Source organism: Anomaloglossus baeobatrachus, chromosome 12 (assembly GCF_048569485.1).
Source record: "Anomaloglossus baeobatrachus isolate aAnoBae1 chromosome 12, aAnoBae1.hap1, whole genome shotgun sequence".
Taxonomy (NCBI): domain Eukaryota; kingdom Metazoa; phylum Chordata; class Amphibia; order Anura; family Aromobatidae; genus Anomaloglossus; species Anomaloglossus baeobatrachus.
In genome coordinates this window covers 20,823,341-20,848,703 of record NC_134364.1, presented here as the reverse complement: position 1 = coordinate 20,848,703, position 25,363 = coordinate 20,823,341, and the positions used below count along the sequence as shown (strand labels likewise).

Here is a 25,363-nt window from a genome sequence, read left to right as displayed (position 1 = left end):
AGGATGGTGATTAGGTGAACTAATTTCTGTCAGGATGGTGATTAGATGAACTAATCTCTGTCAGGATGGTGACTAGATGAACTAATCTCTGTCAGGATGGTGACTAGATGAACTAATCTCTGTCAGGATGGTGATTAGGTGAACTAATTTCTGTCAGGATGGTGACTAGATGAACTAATCTCTGTCAGGATGGTGACTAGATGAACTAATCTCTGTCAGGATGGTGACTAGATGAACTAATCTCTGTCAGGATGGTGACTAGATGAACTAATCTCTGTCAGGATGGTGACTAGATGAACTAATCTCTGTCAGGATGGTGACTAGATGAACTAATCTCTGTCAGGATGGTGACTAGATGAACTAATCTCTGTCAGGATGGTGACTAGATGAACTAATCTCTGTCAGGATGGTGACTAGATGAACTAATCTCTGTCAGGATGGTGACTAGATGAACTAATCTCTGTCAGGATGGTGACTAGATGAACTAATCTCTGTCAGGATGGTGACTAGATGAACTAATCTCTGTCAGGATGGTGACTAGATGAACTAATCTCTGTCAGGATGGTGACTAGATGAACTAATCTCTGTCAGGATGGTGACTAGATGAACTAATCTCTGTCAGGATGGTGACTAGATGAACTAATCTCTGTCAGGATGGTGACTAGATGAACTAATCTCTGTCAGGATGGTGACTAGATGAACTAATCTCTGTCAGGATGGTGACTAGATGAACTAATCTCTGTCAGCATGGTGACTAGATGAACTAATCTCTGTCAGCATGGTGACTAGATGAACTAATCTCTGTCAGGATGGTGACTAGATGAACTAGGTCACTCTGAAGATTAGTTCATTTGAACTAGTCACTCATGAACTACCCATCACTAGAGAGTAGGGCTTTGCTGTTTCACAGTATATGGGGGACATGCATGTCTCTCTCTTTGGTGGGTGGGGGCCTGTACAAGACTGAAGGTGTAGATATGTCGCTCTACAGTAAATTGGGGCAGGACTTGGTCTCTACAGGAAGAGGGAAGGGTCTTTGCGTCTCTGTGCCATTCTCCTCTGTGTCTCAGTAAATACACTCTTAACATAGAGGTGGGATTTCAGTGCAGGGGAGGAACATCATTGTACAATGGCAGAAGTACTGTATGTGTGGAAGAGAAAATAATTTCCAGCAAAGAGATATTAGAAATTGCTAAACTTTCCATTTAAAACTGGCAAACTGGTTCCAATAGTAAATGCTTATAATAAATGCAGAAAATTCCAGGATGTCGCTGATCGGAAAGCAATGGCTGTGGTGAGACTACAGCTCCCGACGTGCCCGCTGGGGGTTGTAGTCTCACAATAACTGGAATGACACCGATTGGAGACTAATGTAGATGTTGAATCTTTACAGGGGCTACAGCTGATTCTCAGCAGAGTTCCCCTTTATCCGGACCTCTATGGATCAGTATAGCAGATTTATTGCAGGAATTTACAAAGTATCTTCATGGAGTCCAGTAAAAGGATCCCGGCTAACGGCCAATACCTGGATCATGCGGGAACAGAACTGTGCAAACTGAATCTGTGCCGCCGCTGAGATTGGGAAAAGTCGCTAAAAATCGAAGGCCAGTTTCCTCGGAGTCATGAACTGTTTGACCGCGTCCTCGGTCAGCAGCTTCCTCCGCGCCTGGTGCTCTGCAATTATCGGCTGTAACGTTTCTATCAGGATCTTCTTCAGTTCTCCGGTGAGTAACGCTCCGCTGGTGTAATCCTGAAGGACAGAAGATTGGTAAAGTACAGCAGGCGTGCACAGATCTAGCAGAGCCGAGCATGCGGCACTCACAAAACCAGGGGTTTTACAGGAATTAAGTCATTATTCAGGGTGCACAAAATAAAGTGCTAAATCACAAACTCCTCATCTTTAAAACACCTTAAAATACAGACTTTTTATTTTAACTGTTTATGATTCAAACCAAATAATTGATTGAATACATTTTCCATGTTATTATACAGTCATATAGGTACCTAATATGTGCAGGTTTTTTGTGGTTTTCTGTTATATTTAAAGAGCATTATAAAATTTCATCCTTTATTAATATAAATATTAAAAAAGAAAAAAACAATGGTTTTTCCTTCAAATATTACAATCTACTCACTAAGGCTAATTTCACACATCAGTTTTTTTCCATCAGGCACAATCCGGGAAAAAACGGGTAAAGCAGATCCGGATCCATTTTATCCCCATTGATTTGTATTAGCGCCGGATTGTGCCTGATGGCCTTGCGTTGCATCTGGCTTTTGCCGGATCCGTCATAATTGCCTAAAGCGGCGGCAGGAGGAAACGTATCTTGTAACGTTTTTTTGTCCGGCAAAAAAAACGCACCGCGCCGGATCCGGCGTATTTTACAATGGAAGCCTATGGACGCCGGATTCGGCGTAATGCGGTAAAAAACGGATGCACCTATTGTGAATGGTGGATCCTGTGTATAGAGGTGATATTGGCCTTTGTAAAGGAGGAGGAAATGAGCTGTGACATCATGTATTGGAAATGGTGGATCAGGTGTTATCTGCTGTATATACAAATGTTATCAGTCATTGTACAGGAGGAGGAGTACGTGAGCTGTGACATCACCCATCTCAACTGGTGGATCCTATGTCATCAGTCATTGTAATCCTGGCCTCACCTGATAATGAGCCTGCTGAAAACTCTTCCTTAAAGGACAGGAAGTAGCAGTCTAAAATAGCCCCAGTGACCAGTGGAATAATTGCAAGATTAGTAATAATTTTTTAAATATAGATATATTGTGATAAATACAAAACAAAAATAATAAATGCATGTAACAGAAAAAAGTAAAGCCCAGGACTGAGCACTGTAAATGATCAGAGCTTGGTCTTTACCAGATTAAGTGATGGTGCTGGGTAAATGTACGGGGTAATCAGTGGTTTCCCAGTGTTTAGGTGGTAAATGCTCCAAGTCCCATGAGGCTCTGACAGGTGCATGCTGATGCTTATAGTTCCAGTGTATGTGCAGTAATGGCCTCCGGTGACGGCCCCCCAGGCACCCCCCCCAGGCATCCATACATATAAATCTGCTTTTATCTCACCTGCTTGATCTTTTCCAGCTTCTCATCGTCTTCTAGGAAGAAGGTCAGGTACATATAACAGACATCGACTTCGCAGTTGCCGCCATATTTCCGGTGGTCCTCGATTGTATCTTTGCCTCCAGAGAATGCGTGTTTATTGATCTGGGAAAGGGTTAATGACAATTAAACTGACAGTCACAAATCGGGCTCCTCCGTCCTCTCTGCAAGACATTGATGGGGTCGCGCCGTGACATTGATGGGGTCGCGCCGTGACATTGATGGGGTCGCGCCGTGACATTGATGGGGTCGCGCCGTGACATTGATGGGGTCGCGCCGTGACAATGATGGGGTCGCGCCGTGACAATGATGGGGTCGCGCCGTGACAATGATGGGGTCGCGCCGTGTCCTGATCACTTGGATGCCTTATGTTGGAGAAGACGGTGCTATAAGGCAGCACACAAAGGGGGATTTTACCAGTGACTTTGTATCACTCGGCGCCGATGATTTGCACTTGCGTCGTCGGAAATATAGCACAGGCGCAGTGCACTTTCACTGCAGAGGCCGAGTGTCTGGTCAACTGCTGCCGTGTGGATGAGAGGACGGGCATAAGCCGGTCAGGGGAACATGGATCCCCGAATGTAAAACATTTTTTGATTGTACTTTGCAAAAATGTGGCCGACCCTTTCAATTTAAAATGACACCTGCTCCATTCTCAGAGCCGTACCTTATTCTTGATCTGCTTGGGAGTGTCTGTGAGAAATATGGATGAATTGGCATCGCTGGCGCTCATTTTTGTCTGTGCCCCTTGCAATGCAGGAAAGAAGGTTGAATGCATCAGGGCTGGTTTAAGGTAACTGATCCTGGGCGCTACATCCCTGGTCATCCTGAAGTATGGATCCTAAAAGGGAGGACAATATTTGAAAGCTTTTTTTTTTTTTTGCTCGCGGATCATACATTAGTGCAATAGATTTTTTTATACTTTTTCACAGATTCCACCCCCTCATTATATGCGCACAATAGGCTGTTCCACACTAAACACAGTAATTTTGACTGCGCTGGAGAGGAACAAACCACTGCATGCAAATAATAGGGGTCATTCGTGTGGGCGGGTTTTGAAATAGTGCCCTACCTGGTCGATGGCGCAGGGGATGAGACACTGAATGTCCTTTCTGCCATTGAATATTTCTGGGAAGGAGCTGCTGAAGGACGGGGCGGCCTGAATGGCTGGAAAACTGATTTTACCTGAAAGACGAAGGGAATTTTGTTTACTTACCGTAAATTCCTTTTCTTCTAGCTCCAATTGGGAGACCCAGACAATTGGTGTATAGCTTCTGCCTCCGGAGGCCACACAAAGTATTACACTTAAAAGTGTAAACCCCTCCCCTCTGCCTATACACCCCCCCGTGCATCACGAGCTCCTCAGTTTTGGTGCAAAAGCAGGAAGGAGGAAACTTATAAATTGGTCTAAGGTAAATTCAATCCGAAGGATGTTCGGAGAACTGAAAACCATGAACCCAGAACAGTTCAACATGAACAACATGTGTACACAAAAGAACAACAGCCCGAAGGGAACAGGGGCGGGTGCTGGGTCTCCCAATAGGAGCTAGAAGAAAAGGAATTTACGGTAAGTAAACAAAATTCCCTTCTTCTTTGTCGCTCCATTGGGAGACCCAGACAATTGGGACGTCCAAAAGCAGTCCCTGGGTGGGTAAAAGAATACCTCGGTAATAGAGCCGTAACACGGCCCCTTCCTACAGGTGGGCAACCGCCGCCTGAAGGACTCGCCTACCTAGGCTGGCATCTGCCGAAGCGTAGGTATGCACCTGATAGTGTTTCGTGAAAGTGTGCAGACTCGACCACATAGCCGCCTGACACACCTGCTGAGCCGTAGCCTGGTGCCGCAATGCCCAGGACCCACCCACGGCTCTGGTAGAATGGGCTTTCAGCCCTGAAGGAACCGGAAGCCCAGAAGAACGGTAGGCTTCAAGAATTGGTTCCTTGATCCACCGAGCCAAGGTTGACTTGGAAGCCTGCGACCCTTTACGCTGGCCAGCGACAAGGACAAAGAGCGCATCCGAGCGGCGCAGGGGCGCTGTACGAGAAATGTAGAGTCTGAGTGCTCTCACAAGATCTAACAAGTGCAAATCCTTTTCACATTGGTGAACTGGATGAGGGCAAAAAGAAGGTAAGAAGATATCCTGATTGAGATGAAAAGGGGATACCACCTTAGGGAGAAAATCCGGAACCGGACGCAGAACCACCTTGTCCTGGTGAAACACCAGGAAGGGGGCTTTGCATGACAGTGCAGCTAGCTCAGACACTCTCCGAAGTTATGTGACTGCCACTAGGAAGACCACCTTCTGCGAGAGGCGTGAAAGAGAAATATCTCTCATTGGCTCGAAAGGTGGTTTCTGAAGAGCCGTTAGCACCAGGGCTGTGGAGTCGGAGTCGGAGTCGTGGAGTCGGAGTCGGAGCTCATTTTGGTGGAGTCGGAGTCGGAGTTGGAGTCGGTATAAAATGCACCGACTCCGACTCCTAAAATATATAATAAATTGGGGACAGGAGTGCAATGCAGAATGTGCTGAATATTTTACTAAATAATAACATTTAGTATAATGCTTATATTTAAGTGAAAAATTTATTGTAGTATAATGTGAACATCAGACATTTAATTGTTTTTATGATACAATAATCAAGATATTTGGATAGAACATAAAATATTTATTGGATACAACTTTAGAACACAAAAAACTAATAAATTGTAAATATGTAATATTATATATATATACACACAGTGTATATACACACACAAGATATATATGTAATCTACTGTATATTACATAGTGTATTACATATTTACAATTTATTACAGTTTTTTGTGTTCTAAAGTTGTATCCAATAAATATATTTTATGTTCTATCCAAATATCTTGATTATTGTATCATAAAAATTATTAAATGTCTAATGTTCACATACACATATTCATGTACTACAATAAATTTTTCACCTAACTATAAGCAATATATGTAGGAGTCGGAGCCGGAGTCGGAGCCGGAGTCGGAGTCGGAGTCGGAGCCGGAGTCGGAGTCGGAGCCGGAGTCGGAGCCGGAGTCGGAGTCGGAGTCAGTGCAAGAGAATTTGAGGAGTCGGAGTCGGAGTCGGAGTCGAAGGTTTGGCTTACCGACTCCACAGCCCTGGTTAGCACCCTGTTCAGATCCCAGGGTTCTAGCGGACGCTTGTAAGGAGGGACTATGTGGCAAACCCCCTGCAGGAACGTGCGTACCTGCGGGAGCCTGGCTAGACGCTTTTGAAAAAACACAGAGAGCGCCGAGACTTGTCCCTTAAGAGAGCCGAGAGACAAACCCTTTTCCATTCCGGATTGAAGGAATGACAGAAAAGTGGGCAAGGCAAATGGCCAGGGAGTAAACCCCTGATCAGAGCACCAGGATAAGAAGATCCTCCACGTCCTGTGGTAGATCTTGGCTGACGTTGGTTTCCTGGCCTGTCTCATAGTGGCAATGACCTCTTGAGATAACCCTGAAGACGCTAGGATCCAGGACTCAATGGCCACACAGTCAGGTTGAGGGCCGCAGAATTCAGATGGAAAAATGGCCCTTGAGACAGCAAGTCTGGTCGGTCTGGTAGTGCCCACGGTTGACCCACCGTGAGATGCCACAGATCCGGGTACCACGACCTCCTCGGCCAGTCTGGGGCGATGAGGATGGCGCGGCGGCAGTCGGACCTGATCTTGCGTAACACTCTGGGCAGCAGTGCCAGAGGAGGAAACACATAAGGCAGTCGAAACTGCGACCAATCCTGAACTAATGCGTCTGCCGCCAGAGCTCTGTGATCTTGAGACCGTGCCATGAATGCCGAGACCTTGTTGTTGTGCCGGGACGCCATTAGGTCGACGTCCGGCTTCCCCCAGCGGCAACAGATCTCTTGAAACACGTCCGGGTGAAGAGACCATTCCCCTGCGTCCATGCCCTGGCGACTGAGAAAGTCTGCTTCCCAGTTTTCTACGCCCGGGATGTGAACTGCGGAGATGGTGGATGCTGTGGCTTCCACCCACAGCAGAATCCGCCGAACTTCCTGGAAGGCTTGCCGACTGCGTGTGCCGCCTTGGTGGTTTATGTATGCCACCGCCGTGGCGTTGTCCGACTGAATTCGGATCTGCCTGCCTTCCAGCCACGGCTGGAACGCCTTTAGGGCTAGATACACTGCCCTTATCTCCAGAACATTGATCTGAAGGGAGGACTCTGGCTGAGTCCAGGTACCCTGAGCCCTGTGGTGGAGGAAGACCGCTCCCCACCCTGACAGACTCGCATCCGTCGTGACCACAGCCCAGGATGGGGGTAGGAATGATTTCCCCTTCGACAAAGAAGTGGGAAGAAGCCACCACTGAAGGGAGGCCTTGGCTGCCCGAGAAAGGGAGACGTTCCTGTCGAGGGACGTCGACTTCCTGTCCCATTTGCGGAGGATGTCCCATTGAAGTGGACGCAGATGAAACTGCGCAAATGGAACTGCCTCCATTGCTGCCACCATCTTCCCTAGGAAGTGCATGAGGCGCCTCAGGGGGTGTGACTGACCTTGAAGGAGAGATTGCACCCCTGTCTGTAGTGAACGCTGTTTGTCCAGCGGAAGTTTCACTATCGCTGGGAGAGTATGAAACTCCATCCCGAGATATGTCAGTGATTGGGTCGGTGTCAGTTTTGACTTTTGGAAATTGATGATCCACCCGAACCTCTGGAGAGTCTCCAGAGCAATGTTCAGGCTGTGTTGGCATGCCACCCGAGAGGGGGCCTTGACAAGAAGATCGTCTAAGTAAGGGATCACTGAGTGTCCCTGAGAGTGTAGGACTGCTACCACTGTTGCCATGACCTTGGTGAAGACCCGTGGGGCTGTTGCCAGGCCGAAAGGCAGTGCCACGAACTGAAGGTGTTCGTCCCCGATGGCGAAACGCAGGAAGCGCTGATGCTCTGGTGCAATTGGCACGTGGAGATAAGCATCCCTGATGTCGATTGATGCTAGGAAGTCTCCTTGGGACATCGAGGCAATGACGGAGCGGAGAGATTCCATCCGGAACCGCCTGGTTTTCACGTGTCTGTTGAGCAGTTTGAGGTCCAGAACGGGACGGAAAGATCCGTCCTTTTTTGGCACCACAAACAAGTTGGAGTAAAAACCGTGACCCCATTGCTGAAGGGGAACAGGGATAACCACTCCTTCTGCCTTCAGAGTGCTCACCGCCTGAAGAAGAGCATCGGCTCGCTCGGGGGGCGGAGATGTTCTGAAGAAACGAGTCGGAGGACGAGAAATGAACTCTATCCTGTAACCGTGAGACAGAATGTCTCTCACCCATCGGTCTTGGACATGTGGCACCCAGGCGTCGCAAAAGCGGGAGAGCCTGCCACCGACCGAGGATGCGGTTTGGGGAGGCCGAAAGTCATGAGGAGGCCGCTTTGGGAGCGGTTCCTCCGGCGGTCTTTTTAGGACGTGACTTAGACCGCCATGAATCAGAGTTCCTCTGACCCTTCTGTGGCCTGTTGGACGAGGAGAATTGAGACCTGGCTGAGGGCCGAAAGGACCGAAACCTCGATTGTACCTTCCGTTGTTGAGGTCTGTTTGGTTTGGACTGGGGTAAGGACGAGTCCTTTCCCTTGGATTGTTTAATGATTTCATCCAATTGCTCGCCAAACAGGCGGTCGCCAGAAAATGGCAAACCGGTTAAAAACTTTTTGGAAGCAGTGTCTGCCTTCCATTCACGTAGCCACATGGCCCTGCGGACTGCCACTGAATTGGCGGATGCTACCGCCGTACGGCTCGCAGAGTCCAGGACAGCATTCATGGCGTAGGACGCAAACGCCGACGCCTGAGAGGTTAAGGACACAACTTGCGGAGTAGAGGCACGTGTGACTGCATTAATCTCAGACTGACAAGCTGAGATAGCTTGGAGTGCCCATACGGCTGCGAATGCCGGAGCAAAGGACGCGCCGATAGCCTCATAGATGGATTTCATCAGGAGCTCTATCTGCCTGTCAGTGGCATCCTTGAGTGATTCACCATCTGCCACTGCAACTATGGATCTGGCCGCCAGTCTAGAGACTGGAGGATCCACCTTGGAACACTGAGCCCAACCCTTGACTACGTCAGGGGGGAAGGGATAACGTGTGTCATTAAGGCGCTTAGTAAAGCGCTTATCCGGAAAAGCTCGGTGTTTCTGGACTGTATCCCTGAAGTCGGAGTGATAAAGAAACGCACTCCGTGTACGTTTGGGAAACCTAAAATGGAATTTCTCCTGCTGAGAAGCTGACTCCTCACTCGGAGGGGCTGGAGGAGAAAGATCTAACACCTGATTGATGGACGCTATAAGGTCGTTTACTATGGCGTCCCCTTCAGGCGTATCAAGGTTGAGAGCGGCGTCAGGATCAGAGCCCTGATCTGCCACCTCCGCTTCATCCTCCAGAGAGTCCTCATGCTGAGACCCTGAACAGTGTGATGAAGTCAAGGGAAGCTCCCAGCGAGCCCGCTTAGTCGGTCTGGGACTGCGGTCCGTGTCGGAGACCTCACCGTGGGACCTATGAGTCGACCCAGGAGCACTCTGCTGTGCCGACCGAGGGGGGCCTGGGGGCAATGATTCAACAGTGCCCGGGGCCTGTGTTACCGGTCTGGACTGCAAAGCTTCTAGTATCTTAGCAGACCATCTATCCATAGACTCAGAAAGTTTGTCAGCGAATACTGCAAACTCTGTCCCTGTCACCTGGACAGTGGGAGCCGGTGGTTCCACCTGGGCCGAGGGTCCCACCAGTGGCTGAGACTCCGGCTGGGTGAGTGTCACAGGGGCCGAGCATTGCACACAGTGAGGGTAGGTGGAACCTGCAGGTAGCATAGCCGCACATGAGGTACAGGTTGCAAAGTAAGCCTGTGCCTTGGCACCCTTGCTTTTTGCGGACGACATGCTGTTGTCTCCTCTTAGCGTAATCAGAGAGGGTATATAGCCAAAAGCAAATAGTGCGGCCGTACAGAGTAAATGTATACGATATAAGCATATAAATATACACTTCGGCACCCAGGGGGGCCAGCACCTAGTAACAGGTGCGGCTTACCGACCGCCCTCAGCGGTTGTGTGACCACCAGATTCCCTGCCTGGGCCTCCCAGAGCTGTGGAGCTCGGTGTTATCTCCCCTCTGAAGTTCTTCAGCGTCAGAAGTGCTGATAGGAATGGCTGCCAGCGTTCTGAGAGGAGGAGGGAGCCGTGTGCGTGCCTCAAAGTGCGGGAATCTGGTGCCCCACGGTGCTCAGTGAGGGGGGAGGAGGATACTAAGTATGCTCCAGCCCTCAGCGCTGACGTCCAGTGCAGCGTCCCGCCCTTACCCCTGACTGGCAGGCCCGGGGGCGGGAGTATGCGGTACTAGGCCGCAAAAGCCGGGGACTAAAGTTATAAGCGCGGCCGGCAAACAAGCGCGGTCAGCGCGGTAGTCCCGGCGCACAAACACACCCAGCAGCTGCTGCAGCGTCCATTACACAGGCGCTCTATGCGCCGTCCCCAAGGGGACACAGAGTACCTCATAGGAGCAGGGCCTGTCCCTGACGATACCCGGTCTCCTGTCCAGCAGATTCCCTCAGGGGCTGCGGAGGGAGCACGGTCCCAGTGCCTGGTGACCGGTTAGGATCCCACTTCACCCAGAGCCCCTAAGGGATGGGGAAGGAAAACAGCATGTGGCTCCTGCCTATGTACCCGCAATGGGTACCTCAACCTTAACAGCACCGCCGACCAGAGTGGGGTGAGAAGGGAGCATGCCGGGGGCCCTGTTATGGGCCCTCTTTTCTTCCATCCGATATAGTCAGCAGCTGCTGCCGACTAAATTGTGGAGCTTGCATGGATGTGTGCCTCCTTCAACACAAAGCATAAAAACTGAGGAGCCCGTGATGCACGGGAGGGTGTATAGGCAGAGGGGAGGGGTTTACACTTTTAAGTGTAATACTTTGTGTGGCCTCCGGAGGCAGAAGCTATACACCAATTGTCTGGGTCTCCCAATGGAGCGACAAAGAAAACAAGATATTGAAAAGCAACAGGAACGATAGACAAATTTCAGGGCACTAAGGCGAGGACAACTACCCCCAGCAGATTGCTCACACCAGGGGGTGTGCACACAATAATAATAATAATATAATAAGTTTTATTTCTATAGCACCAACATATTCCGCAGCGCTTTACAATTCAGAGGGGACTTGTGCAGACAATATGAGACAATAAAAAATAACAAAATTAAGATACCAGGAGGAGTGAGGGCCCGGCTCGTAAGCTACAGTCTATGAGGAAAATGAGGTGATAGGCTAGTCTAAAGAAAGGTTTTTAGGGCCCAGTTAAAGGTGTGGATGTTGGGAATTAAGTGGATTGTTCTTGGTAGTGTGTTCCAGAGCATAGGCGCAGCTCGTGAGGAATCTTGAAGACGGGACTGGGAGGTTTGAATTATTGAGGATGTCAGTCTTAGGTCATTAGCAGAGCGGAGGGCACGGGTGAGGTGATAAACAGAGAAGAGAGAGGAGATGTAGAGCAGTGCGGAACTGTGGAGAGCTTTGTGGGTGAGAGTGATAAGTTTATAGTGGATAGGCAACCAGTGCAATGGCTGGCACAGAGCAGAGGCATCAGTGGAGTGGTTGGAGAGGAAAATAATCCTGGCTGCGGCATTCAGAATGGATTGGAGAGGGGAGAGTTTAGTAACACGGAGACCAATTAGTAAGGAATTACAATAATCCAGGCGAGAATGAAGGAGAGCGACAGTAAAGGCTGCTTTACACACAGCGACATCGCTAGTGATGTCGCTGCCGATCACACCTGCCCCCGTCGTTTGTGCGTCACAGGCAAATCGCTGCCCGTGGCGCACAATATCATTAGTCCCCATCACACATACGTACCTGCCTAGCGACGTCGCTGTGGCCGGCCAACTGCCTCTTCAGGGGGCGGTTCATGCAGCGTCACAGGGACGTCACACGGCAGGCAACAAATAGAAGCTAAGGGGTGGAGAGCAGCCGAAAAAAGACACGCCCACCTTGTTGCCGGAGGACGCAGGTACGGTGTTGTTCGTCGTTCCTGGGGTGTCACACATAGTGATTTGTGCTGCCTCAGGAACGACGGACAACCTGCGTCCACAATGAGCAACGATATTATGAAAATGAACAAAGTGTCAACGATCAACGATTAGGTGAGTATTTTTGATCGTTAACACTCGCTCGTAGGTGTTACACGCAATAACGTCGCTAACGAGGCCGGATGTGCGTCACAAATTCCGTGACCCCAACGACATCTAGTTAGCGATGTTGTTGCGTGTAAAGCGGCCTTAAGAGTTTTTGCAGAGTCAACGGTAAGAAAAGGTCGAGTTCTAGAGATGTTTTTTGAAGTGGAAGTGACATAAACGAGCGAGTGAACGAATATGGGGAGTGAAGGAGAGATTGGAGTCAAATATAACCCCAAGACAGCGGGCGTGCTGCTGGGGCGTAATGGTAGAACCACACACAGAAATGGTAATATTGGGTTTCGGAAGGTTGGGAGAGGGAGGAAACGTGAAAAGTTCAGTTTTTGGCAGGTTCAGTTTTAGATAGAGGTAGGACATGATGTTGGAGACAGCGGACAGACAATTGCTAGTAATTTTCACTTACCAATGCAGTCGCTGTCCGTGAAGCCAAATATCCCTTTAACTTGGTTGAACGTTACATGTTTCTGGACTCGAACAACATTTTTGTAGAAACCTGAACTCGCCCTGTTGAATCCATAAATATATAATGTTACAAAATGTTCATGATCCGTTGGGTAACCCCCAAGACTCTTTCAACTATCCCCATACCAGGGGGACCTTCCTGCCTACTGAATTTAGATTACTCCATAATACAGTATACAGTGAGCTCCCCCAGTGGTGGCTTCTGCCACACCACGAATGTAAGGCTGTAGGGTTAATATCCCTTTAAATTTTGATTCAAAAAATTCTCTCACCCCATATATTCCAGGTCGGAGAAGATGAAGGTTTTATTAACATCGAAGCCGCACGCTATAATGTCCTTGGCGTTTTCTATAGTATACTGATAAACTTTCTCTAAGGTCAGGTCTTTCCATAGATACTTCTCATCATCGGTCATCTGGACGACCAACGGGACATTAAATACTTCCTGTAACCACCTGTAATAAAAAATAAAACTTGTTATCCCCTCAAAAAAAGACCCTAAAGTGAAGGTAAACGTCACATGCTGGAGGGGGAACCCTCCCTTAATGGGACAGAACTATAAAATTGTTTCTCATCACTATAAAGAAAAGGCTGAAAACAGAAAGCAATAGCATAAAGTCACCTGCAAAGTTTAAATACAAGTTGGTGCCTGTATAAAAACTCCGCCGCTGACTAGCTCTTATATGAAGGTTTAATTAGTAAAGAACGGCGACTTACTTGGTGAAGATGAATGGCACAAGGTGACCGACGTGCATCGAATCTGAAGATGGACCTCTCCCGGTATAGAGGTAAAATGGCTTCTTTTTCTCAACCGCATCCAGAATCTGGTGCATGTCCCTAGTAAATAAATATATATAGTGATTACTATCTGTGCTGGGTATGTAGACTTTCGCAACCATTTAATTTTTGCTCCAGGTCATCCATAGATAACAAAAAGCAACTTTACAAACAGGCGTTATTAACAATCCCCCAACCGTTTTAGGTACGGAGCCCCAATGTAGACCCATGTGTCGCCATGGTTACAGACTACAAACAAACCCTTTCAGGCTAGTACTTATAGTCTGCCAATGAAGTGATGATACATAAGACTTGGTCAGCGCTGGACGTCAGTTCACCATTTCCCCTGCAGAGCAGCGCTCCTGACAACACACTGTGCAACAAAGGGCAGGTCAGCTCCATTCAAGTGAAGGAGGAAGACTACATACCCCAGCACAGCTGCTTGGGCATGAGCGCTGCTGTACAGAAAACCTAGATGAGGAGGCATCACTGCTCCTGCTCGGAGGCCGCTCAGTCCTCAGGATCAATGATGGACCCTCGAGGTTAGACCCCCTAAGTACAAAATGGTTACAAAACTTGAGGTTCCTTTAAAGAATACATGTACCTGTGAGAAAAGAAGATTCCTCTCCGTAAGAAGTGGTGCGCCTTGTTCCCCGTAACTCGCTCGATTCGATCAATCAGATCCTTGTCGATTTTGCTGCTTCCAAACCGAACTGCAGGAAAGTTATAAGAAATATATGGTACAAAGCCTCTCATAAAAGAGACACTGCTTTCAGATGAACTCAGGCAAGACACTGGACAATGCAAGGAGCAATGCAAGTTGGGAGTTCCAGTACCTATAGTGCTGGCAGAATGACGATCAAGAAGTTACATTGCAGGAGAGTGGGGACAGTTTTCAGACACGACACGGGTATTGTGTATCATTCTCACTTACCTATAAGTTTATCGTAGTCTACACCCTTGGCGCTGCCGGTTTGCACGGTCCAGGGATCCACAAAGTCGTCCCCGTCATTTGCAGCGGGCAGCCCGTTGAAGGTATTTGGAGTGTCATTGGTGGGTGGGGAGCCCGGCTTGTAGTCCTCTCCTGTTGCATTCTTATATTCGACTTTCAGAGCCAGCAGAAGCTTCACCGCAGCATCAATGTCGTCCTACAGCAAAAAAACAAGGTGTGTTATCTAAAAAGCTTCTCCAGGGGGGGCGTGTCCTGGCTATGAAGGAGTGAGGACGTGACTTGTCTTAGCTCCTGCCACTGGACTTTATAACTGATGATCCACGCAACTGAGGACTCTGTAACACAGGCTATGCAGCGGAGGAGACGAGGGAGATCCCAGGGGTGCAGCAGCAGAGCTTCACAATCGGAGGAGAGAGGGATCAAGCACTTTTTATCCAGGCCGGGGCAGAGAGAAGCTTCACAGGTGGCACCCAAGATGGCTGCTAAGGCTACACACGAGGTGAGCTCAGCGTGCAGCAGTGAGATGGCAGCTATGGAGATGCAGGGAAAGGCTCAGCAGCTGACGGGACTGAGAGGAGAGACCACCCGGAGTGAAGAGGAGATACAGAAGATAAGGCCAGACAGCCCAAGATTGCAGGTACAGGGGAAACCCGGAGTGAGAAGCACGGGGGAAGTGCCTGCTGATACAAACAGTAGCCCTGAAGCCTGGAGGCCTCTGGAGGGGGAAGTAACGTCCTCTCTTATAACACACATGCAGGAGTGTGAGGAATTTCAGGAGGGGGGACACTGCACTGCAAATGAGTTACAGGTCCCTGACAGAAGTGAGACTGTACCCAGGGAGAAGCACAACATAAATCTAAAGTTACCAGATGCAGACAAGCATGCAGGAGTGTGAGGAATTTCAGGAGGGGGGACACTGCACTGCAAATGAGTTACAGGTCCCTGACAGAAGTGAGACTGTACCCAGGGAGAAGCACAACATAAATCTAAAGTTACCAGATGCAGACAAGCATGCAGGGTCAGGCCCAGCCATAACAACAACACAAGAGTCAGGAGTTCTGACAGAGCTTAATGAGATGCGGGCACGTTTCTCAGCTATACCCACCAGGGAAGATATGGAGGCATATATAACCAGGCTGGAGCAGGCGTACCGCACAGAGCTGTCAGCCCTGAAGGGGGAGGTGGAGAGAGTGGACACCCAGAGTCAAGTGCAGGCAGCTAAAATTCAGAATATGGAGGACACTTCACAGGCCCACGGGGCACTATTAGAACAACACTCCCGCCAAATACAATACGTGGTTGAAGCAATGGATGATGCTGAAAATAGGGGCCGAAGAAACAATCTCCGAGTGCGCGGCCTGCCTGAGTCTGTCGAGTCCAAGGACTTACATGGTACCCTTCAACTGATCTTCAATAATATTCTGGGTGAACCATCAAGCCAACCCCTGGAATTGGATAGAGCGCATAGAGCGTTGGGCCCCAAACCAGCCCAGAACGACCGACCTCGGGATGTGATCTGTAGGGTCCACCGCTATGTTATTAAGGAGGCCATTCTGTTTAAGCTCCGCAGTGGAGTATCACCATCGTATGAGGGGAGCCAAATCCAGATTCTACAAGATCTATCCCGTTTTACCTTACAAAGGAGAAGAGCTCTTAAACCTCTGCTGGACATTCTCCGCTCATACGAGTTTCCATATAGCTGGGGGTACCCCTTCCGCCTGCAGGTTCGGCACGCGGGACGAATGCATGTTCTTCGGTCTCCGGCGGATTTACCCTCGTTCACCGCGGCCTTGGACATTCCATTAGTGCCTATAGAGGACTGGCCGGACTTTCCAATGGGGGGGGGGGTCACCGTCCCAGCCGGTGATCGGATGCGTGGCTCTCATAGAGAAAGAGGAGGGAGGCCGGTCTGATGTATAAGAGAATGGTGGATTAAATTGTTCTAGTATGTTTTTGGTTATAGGATCACAGTACGATGGAGTCTATCCTCTGGTCCTGATGGGAATTTCGCGTTGTGGGGTTATTGTATCGCCCTGGACAGGGGGGTGGGGGGTTCCCTCCTTCCATCCTGGGTGTAATGGGGGGCGCCCCTCAACATTATAAGGTACAATACCCTCTCAAAGCCCCTTCTCCCTTCTTTATACAGAGCTTTAGTTGCAAATCAAAATATATATAGTTAAAAGCTGTTTTTTAGTCCAGGGCAGGGGGCTCCTTTGTGGAAAGTTCCCTCCCTGATTGGGATAACACGCCACAGGGTAGTGGCGTAGGATTAACATCCCTGGTATATAGAGATTCTTATTTTTCTGCATTTACCTCTAGTCTATTTGACCAAGTATAAGGGTCACGTTACGACCCTACAGGCAAGAGGTGCTTTGACCTTTTTGCCTACGGTACTCTCTCTTTGTTTGTAGTTTCCTTCATATACTTAATCCTTCTACCCCCCCCCCCCTCCTTTTTTTTTTTTTTTTTTCTCTCCCCCTCTCCTAACCTTCTCTATTCTCTCCACCCACACCTCTCTTCCCATCCCCATCTTCCCGGTTCCTCACCGTTCCTCCTCTTCAGAATGACGCAGATTACCTTTGGCTCATTGAATGTGAGAGGCCTCAATGTCCCGCAAAAACGGTCTCAGGTATTCTTTGACATGCATAAGAAACGAGTCCATATATTATTGATTCAGGAAACACATTTCAAAACTGGTCACCTCCCTAACTTTAAAGACAGATATTACACCAAATGGGTCCATAGCACCAACCCAGAGTCAAAATCAAAAGGGGCGTCTATAGGCATCCATAAAGCCCTGGTGCACACGGTTCTGGACACGAGAGTGGACACTGAGGGAAGATTCATTTTTCTGAAAATTAATGTTAATTCATCTATCTTTACCATTGTCAATTGGTATTTACCAAACAGAGATCCGGCGACGTCCTGCTCCTCTCTCCTGTCATCATTGGATGAATTCGCAGAAGGGACCGTGATCGTGGGTGGCGATTTAAACTTCACTTTGGACCCTAAGGTAGATACAACTTCGGGACACAATTTTCTCTCTCTCAGAAAGCTAACAAAAGTTAAACGCTCAATACAAGAGCTTCGATTGGTAGATGTGTGGAGAACGTTACACCCAGTGGAGCGTGACTACACATACTTCTCCCCGGCTCACTCCTCGTACAGCCGCATAGACCTGTTTCTTGTGAGCCAAAAGGCTCTGACTTGGCAGATACAGGCCTCTATAGGCAGTATATCCTGGTCTGACCACGCTCCTATATTCCTGAGCCTTACTATCCCAGATGGGGCAGGGAGGCCTTGGTCTTGGCGGCTGAACGATAGTCTGCTTGGGGATCAGGGGTGCATGAAGGATCTACAGAACACGATTGATGAATTTTTAGAAATACACTCAGAAGACCCCACAGCCCTTCCCGTGCAGTGGGAGGCACTTAAATGTGTGTTGAGAGGGGTTTTGATCAAACATGGGGCTAGGCTTAAGAGAGAGAGAGCCCAAACCATTTTGTCCCTACTTCAGAATATTTCAGATCTGGAAAGGGCCCATAAGAAGACATTATCACCTTTGACACTGGCGGAGCTAGTCAAAAATAGAGAGGAGCTTAAATCGATTCTCGACCGACAGTATGAGCGACATAGGACTAGAATAAAAAGATTCCTCTATGAGTATGCAGATAAATGTGGTAGACCACTAGCTAGGATTCTACACCCTAGGGGAGACCCCAGCCACATTCCCATGATTAAACAAGCAGACGGCTCTTCGACTCAGAACCCAACTCTCATCGCGGAACAGTTCCAAAAGTATTATAGAGACCTATATAACATAAAGGGCAAATTTGGAGACATGCCACATGACGCATTAGAAAATAAAATAAACGACTACGTATCCAGAACGGCCCTACCGGTTATACCCAGTGCTGAGGTTGAAAATTTAGAGACGGACTTTACAGAAGCAGAAGTGGCATCTATCATTAAAGAATCTCCCTCAGGCAAAAGTCCGGGTCCAGATGGGTTCACCCCTAAATTTTATAAAATATTCCAAACTCAGCTATCCCCGTTCTTGACTAAAGTATTTAATTCCATCTCAGAAAATTCCCAATGGGTGGCGCAATCTCTCGAAGCCCATATATGTGTTATCCCCAAACCGGGGAAGGATCACATGTTAGTTACAAATTACAGACCCATTTCACTGATCAATCTAGACCTAAAACTTTTTTCCAAAGCCTTAGCCAACAGACTTGCTCCTTCCTTGCCCGGGATAATACACACAGATCAAGTGGGGTTCGTACAAGGTCGGGAGGCGCGTGACAATACCAACAAACTGTTCCTCCTGATGACCCGGTCGAGGGCTCATTCTCTTCCCATGTGTTTACTCTCAGTGGATGCGGAGAAGGCCTTTGACCGGGTCAGTTGGAATTTCATGATGGCCGCTCTAAAGCAGGTGGGTTTGGGCAAAAAATTTTTAGATAGGATTGCGTCCCTTTATTCGAGACCCTCAGCAAAAGTTAGGACGAATGGGTTTCTGTCGTCATCGTTTCAGGTCCACAATGGAACAAGGCAAGGATGTCCATTGTCACCTCTGCTCTACGTCATTGTCATGGAGCATCTAGCGGTCGCCATAAGAAATAATGCTAGTATCCATGGGATAGAGGCCGGGGGAGAGAATCGCAAGTTAGCTTTATTTGCTGACGACCTTCTCATGTTTATTTCCCAGCCACACATATCCTTCCCGTCTTTGCTCAAAGAGTTCGAGGAGTTTGGTAACTTAAGTAATTTTAAAGTGAACTTCTCTAAATCGGAGGCTATGAATGTGACCCTGTCGGCGGAAGATCTAGCCCGTACAACCCAAAATTTTCCCTTTAAGTGGCAACCGTCAGCTATAAAATATCTGGGGGTAGTTGTACCTCGGGATCCAACAAAAATTATGCATCATAATTTTCTACCCCTGTTAGAGAGGACAATTAGGGATTTAAAGAAGTACGACAAAAAAAGACTATCGTGGTTTGGGCGTATCAACGCTATTAAAATGGATGTTCTTCCTAGGTTTCTTTTCTTGTTCCAAACGGTACCTATTCAGCTGCCGGGGAGTTACTTTTCCAAAATTCGGACGGCTTTGTCAAGGTTCGTTTGGGGGAATAGGAGACCTCGGACAAGCATAAAAACTCTTACCAGACACAAAAATAATGGAGGGGCAGGGCTCCCAAATTTCCAGTTATACTACAGGGCAACTATTCTAACGAGGATAATGGATTGGCACTTCCATAGGAACTCGAAACAATGGGTCGCGATCGAACAGGACGGATTGGGAGTCCCTTTGCACTTCCTCTCATGGATGGGAAAGGAGAGTAGGTCACAGATAGAGAAGGGAATGGAGTTTATTTGGACAGTGATGGGGACGTGGGACGGTGAGGTTAAGAGGGGTTCTCTCTCACAGGGGAGGGGTCCACTTACCCCCCTCTTTGGCAACCAGGAGTTCCCTCCGGGGCTTCATTCCAATAAATTTCTGGGATATACTCGGGTGGAGGAAACTCGTTTTTTTCATGTGCTCCAGGGAAATACCCTGCCCCCTTATGCATCTCTACGGGCCACAGGGAGAGAGGTTTCCTGGATAGAATATATGCAGCTGAAATCGTTTCTATCCAACCAGGACAGGGAGAGGAAGTTGAGGACCCCCCCTACTCCATTTGAGAAATTGTTCTTGCAGGGTTCGTCACCTGGGCATGTCATCTCTCTTATTTATAAAATGCTGAACCAGAGAGACATGTCGGACAAACCCAAATTTGTCTATAGATGGGGAGAGGAACTGGGAGAGGACATTTCGGAGGACAGATGGAGCAGGGCGTTTCTGTGGACCCACAAACTTTCTCTGGCTTGTGCCGCCCAAGAGAAAAACTATAAAATTCTCACAAGGTGGTACCAATACCCGACCAAATTGCATGCTATCTTTCCCTCAGTGTCCGACATGTGCTGGAGATGTGGTACAGAAAAAGGGTCTATGTTACATATATGGTGGAGCTGTGCTAAATTGCAACCATTCTGGGACTCAGTGTTTTCTCTGTATAAAAAGATGAGTGGGGGTGAGGTGGAGAGATCTCCCCAGGTGGCCCTCCTCTCTATCCTCCCAGGTTCATTCAAGTCACAAAAGAGGGACCTGCTGCGATTTTGTTTAGCGGCAGCCCGTATAATTATTCCCAGATACTGGAAACAGACTAGATGCCCCACGTTAGCTGACTGGGTAGAGGAGATGGCAAACCTCCAGAGAATGGAGGAACTCACAGCTGAACTTAATGGGCTCACGGAAAAATTTATCACAGTGTGGGGACCGTGGATTACGTTCATGGAGTCTCCTGAGTTCACGGTGAGTCTGGCAGGTTATTTGGGATGAGAAATGGTGACATACCTTGTCTTCCCCTCTCCCCACACACTTTTTTCCCCCACCCCCTCTTTACCCTACTTTCTTCACTCTATTTGATTCCTTCTTTTCTAAGCTTATATCTGTTGTTTTTTTTTTTTTCTAGTTTTCTACTTTTTCTTAAATGTTTATTCAATAACTTAAAAGGGGATTGTTTTATGCTGAGAGTGGTCTTGTCAATTATCAGGAAGACATGTTTAGCTGGAACTCTGATTTCTAGTGTATGGTTTGTCATGGAGTGTTAGCATAAGGATAGCTTATAGAGTTCCAATGAAATCTACAATGTGATGTTATTTTTGTCATTCCGAAACTGAGAGATCACTGTTTATGTATTATAATCTTTATAAATGTTCAAGATGTATGCTTGATTTATAAACTTAATAATAATAAAACAGATTTGAAATAAAAAGCTTCTCCAGCTCAGGGGACCGAGAGGTAGGGGAGCAAGTGACGACGGGCAGGGGAGCAAGCGACGACGGGCAGGGGAGCAAGCGACGACGGGCAGGGGAGCAAGCGACGTCGGGCAGGGGGGCAAGCGACGACGGGCAGGGGGGCAAGCGACGACGGGCAGGGGGGCAAGCGACGACGGGCAGGGGGGCAAGCGACGACGGGCAGGGGGGCAAGCGACGACGGGCAGGGGAGCAAGCGACGACGGGCAGGGGAGCAAGCGACGACGGGCAGGGGAGCAAGCGACGACGGGCAGGGGAGCAAGCGACGACGGGCAGGGGAGCAAGCGACGACGGGCAGGGGAGCAAGCGACGACGGGCAGGGGAGCAAGCGACGACGAACAGGGGAGCAAGCGACGACGGGTAGGGGAGCAAGCGACGACGGGCAGGGGAGCAAGCGACGACGGGTAGGGGAACAAGCGACGACGGGTAGGGGAACAAGTGACGACGGGTGGGGGGCAAGTGACGACGGGCGGCCTCCAGGGATGAGGAGTAAATCGCAATCACAATGATGAAACTGTATGAGATTATTACATCCTCTCAGACCCACTAGTGGCCACTGCAGGAGAGATGTGGTATTACATCACACCTAGTGGAATGAATAGACGACCAGTCACCCATAGATGTGAGTCCGGCAGACTGGAGGCCTGAGGCGGAAATTACACCAAAGCTTTCTTAATAGGGAAGAAAAGTTTCTAATTTACTTTACTTTTAAAATGGAGGCCCCCAATTACTCAGGATTCGCTGCTGATCACTTCAGGTCCATGACCATGATATCGAGGGTCACGTTAATCCTATTCAAATTGCAATTGAGCATGCGCCATCTATAAGACGTCTATGGGACTGAGAAAGCCAAGAACAGCGCTCTGCTTCTCAGACAGTCCCACACTCAAAGAATGGAGCGGCAATAGCACGTGACCGCTGTTCTCATTATTTATGGGGGTCTCAGAGGACACATGGAGAACCTAAAGACACATGGCGTACACACACAGAAGCTACAGGCACATGGCGTACACACACACAGAACCTACAGACGCGTGGCGTACACACACACAGAACCTACAGACGCGTGGCGTACACACACACAGAACCAACAGACACGTGGCGTACACACATGCAGAACCTACAGACACGTGGCGTACACACATGCAGAACCTACAGGCACATAGCATACACACACACAGAACCTACAGACACGTGGCGTACACACACACAGAACCAACAGACACGTGGCGTACACACATGCAGAACCTACAGACACGTGGCGTACACACATGCAGAACCTACAGACACGTGGCGTACACACATGCAGAACCTACAGGCACATAGCATACACACACACAGAACCTACAGACACGTGGCGTACACACACACAGAACCAACAGACACGTGGCGTACACACATGCAGAACCTACAGACACGTGGCGTACACACATGCAGAACCTACAGACACGTGGCGTACACACATGCAGAACCTACAGGCACATAGCATACACACACACAGAACCTACAGACACGTGGCGTACACACACACAGAACCAACAGACACGTGGCGTACACACATGCAGAACCTACAGACACGTGGCGTACACACATGCAGAACCTACAGACACGTGGCGTACACACATGCAGAACCTACAGGCACATAGCATACACACATGCAGAACCTACAGGCACATAGCATACACACACACAGAACCTACAGACACGTGGCATACACACATGCAGAACCTATATACGGGTGCGGTACACACAATACTTACTTTTGTTGCCTTCTCTGTTTTCAATACCCGGACTTTATCCCCTTGCTCTGACACCCGGTTATACAGCTCCAAAGGTGAGAGTGTGCCTCCGGATCCAGGGTCGGCCATGATGGTGTGAGGAGAGAGAATCCGCTCAAATGTCCAATAAATCAGCAACACCGGGGATCCCTGAAAAACCTGCAGATAAAAGTCCCATCTGAAGTGTGATAATGATCTGTAATGTAGCATTATACATATATGTCTGTATTAGTATACAGAAGATCAATTACTCCTTCCCCCACAAAAAATAAATATACTGCTACACATTTTCTTCTATGTGCTTCATGGACAAAAGTATGTGAACCCCCTTCAGATCAATTCTTGTGGGACGATTGTGTGCTGCCTCCTGTTCGCTGGCGACTTATAACCACTTGTCAAGCTGAGAGCACCGAATCCTCATACAGAGAGATGTTGGCTTATCCCTGCGGCAGATCGCAACACAAAGGCCGAGAGGTCAGCGCTGCTCAATGTTGTGTCCCGGCGGTTGAGAGAACAGATCACAAGGAGCGAATAAGTTTATAGTGATCCATTTTGTACTGCAAGTGAATCTGGAAGTCACACACTGGGCCCCCCGGGCGGCTGCAGCCTCTCCGCGCCGGCCCCCCCCAGGCGGCTGCAGCCTCTCCGCGCCGGCCCCCCCCAGGCGGCTGCAGCCTCTCCGCGCCGGCCCCCCCAGGCGGCTGCAGCCTCTCCGCGCCGGCCCCCCCCAGGCGGCTGCAGCCTCTCCGCGCCGGCCCCCCCCCAGGCGGCTGCAGCCTCTCCGCGCCGGCCCCCCCCAGGCGGCTGCAGCCTCTCCGCGCCGGCCCCCCCAGGGCGGCTGCAGCCTCTCCGCGCCGGCCCCCCCAGGCGGCTGCAGCCTCTCCGCGCCGGCCCCCCCAGGCGGCTGCAGCCTCTCCGCGCCGGCCCCCCCCAGGCGGCTGCAGCCTCTCCGCGCCGGCCCCCCCCAGGCGGCTGCAGCCTCTCCGCGCCGGCCCCCCCCAGGCGGCTGCAGCCTCTCCGCGCCGGCCCCCCCCAGGCGGCTGCAGCCTCTCCGCGCCGGCCCCCCCCAGGCGGCTGCAGCCCTCTCCGCGCCGGCCCCCCCAGGCGGCTGCAGCCTCTCCGCGCCGGCCCCCCCCAGGCGGCTGCAGCCTCTCCGCGCCGGCCCCCCCCAGGCGGCTGCAGCCTCTCCGCGCCGGCCCCCCCCAGGCGGCTGCAGCCTCTCCGTGCCGGCCCCCCCAGGCGGCTGCAGCCTCTCCGTGCCGGCCCCCCCAGGCGGCTGCAGCCTCTCCGCGCCGGCCCCCCAGGCGGCTGCAGCCTCTCCGCGCCGGCCCCCCCAGGCGGCTGCAGCCTCTCCGCGCCGGCCCCCCAGGCGGCTGCAGCCTCTCCGCGCCGGCCCCCCAGGCGGCTGCAGCCTCTCCGCGCCGGCCCCCCAGGCGGCTGCAGCCTCTCCGCGCCGGCCCCCCCAGGCGGCTGCAGCCTCTCCGCGCCGGCCCCCCCAGGCGGCTGCAGCCTCTCCGCGCCGGCCCCCCCAGGCGGCTGCAGCCTCTCCGCGCCGGCCCCCCAGGCGGCTGCAGCCTCTCCGCGCCGGCCCCCCCAGGCGGCTGCAGCCTCTCCGGGCCGGCCCCCCAGGCGGCTGCAGCCTCTCCGCGCCGGCCCCCCAGGCGGCTGCAGCCTCTCCGCGCCGGCCCCCCCAGGCGGCTGCAGCCTCTCCGCGCCGGCCCCCCCCAGGCGGCTGCAGCCTCTCCGCGCCGGCCCCCCAGGCGGCTGCAGCCTCTCCGGGCCGGGGCTCCTGCACGTGGATCACACTCCAGACGTTTTGGGGGTTTTGTTTCCATTTTTCTATCAGGAATGTCTCCATCCTCGCATTTCCCTCATTCTAGGACCGTTCTTTCCCGGTGATATCGTTTCCATGCGGAGGACAGCACTATATGATCCATCGCTGCCATATGGGAGACTGTGCTGACGAATACACCGGATCGGTAATCCTGCCCTCCCGGGTATCACACACGGACACGCCGCCCATACACAGCCGCTTTACCTCTCCTCAGCCGCCACCTTGCCTTCCCCGTGTGATACAGCAGCCGGTGTGTGGATTCTGGATGCTGCAATCCCAGGTTCCGCCCACCGTGCACCCCGTAATACAGTCCCGTGGAAACATGACGATGACAAAGGTTCCTACACCCTTCTCAGGATCCCCAGTGCGGAAGAGGAGGTGATAGA

The 25,363-nt window shown here is 50.4% G+C and overlaps 1 protein-coding gene across 1 annotated transcript; it reads right to left on the bottom strand.

Moving 5' to 3' along the window:
- Positions 1–1,180: 1,180 nt before the first annotated feature.
- Positions 1,181–25,279, bottom strand: WARS1 (tryptophanyl-tRNA synthetase 1). The gene is made up of 11 exons (XM_075330989.1): positions 25,182–25,279; positions 23,126–23,302; positions 14,490–14,703; positions 14,160–14,268; positions 13,496–13,615; positions 13,051–13,233; positions 12,720–12,820; positions 4,192–4,304; positions 3,787–3,960; positions 3,084–3,224; positions 1,181–1,750 (listed from the first exon to the last, which is right to left on the bottom strand). Exons 2-11 carry the CDS (start codon positions 23,231–23,233, stop codon positions 1,592–1,594), a joined length of 1,422 nt encoding a protein of 473 aa, XP_075187104.1. The 5' UTR covers positions 23,234–23,302; positions 25,182–25,279; the 3' UTR covers positions 1,181–1,591.
- Between the last annotated feature and the right edge of the window lie 84 nt (positions 25,280–25,363).

Coding starts and splice junctions, on each gene's coding strand:
- WARS1 (XM_075330989.1), bottom strand. CDS start 23,233: ATGGCCGACCCTGGATCCGGAGGCACACTCTCACCTTTGGAGCTGTAT. Junction 4,305..12,719: donor CACGGACAGCGACTGCATTG/GTAAGTGAAAAT, acceptor TTCGTCTTTCAG/GTAAAATCAGTTTTCCAGCC. Junction 3,961..4,191: donor TCCCCTGCGCCATCGACCAG/GTAGGGCACTAT, acceptor CCTCCCTTTTAG/GATCCATACTTCAGGATGAC.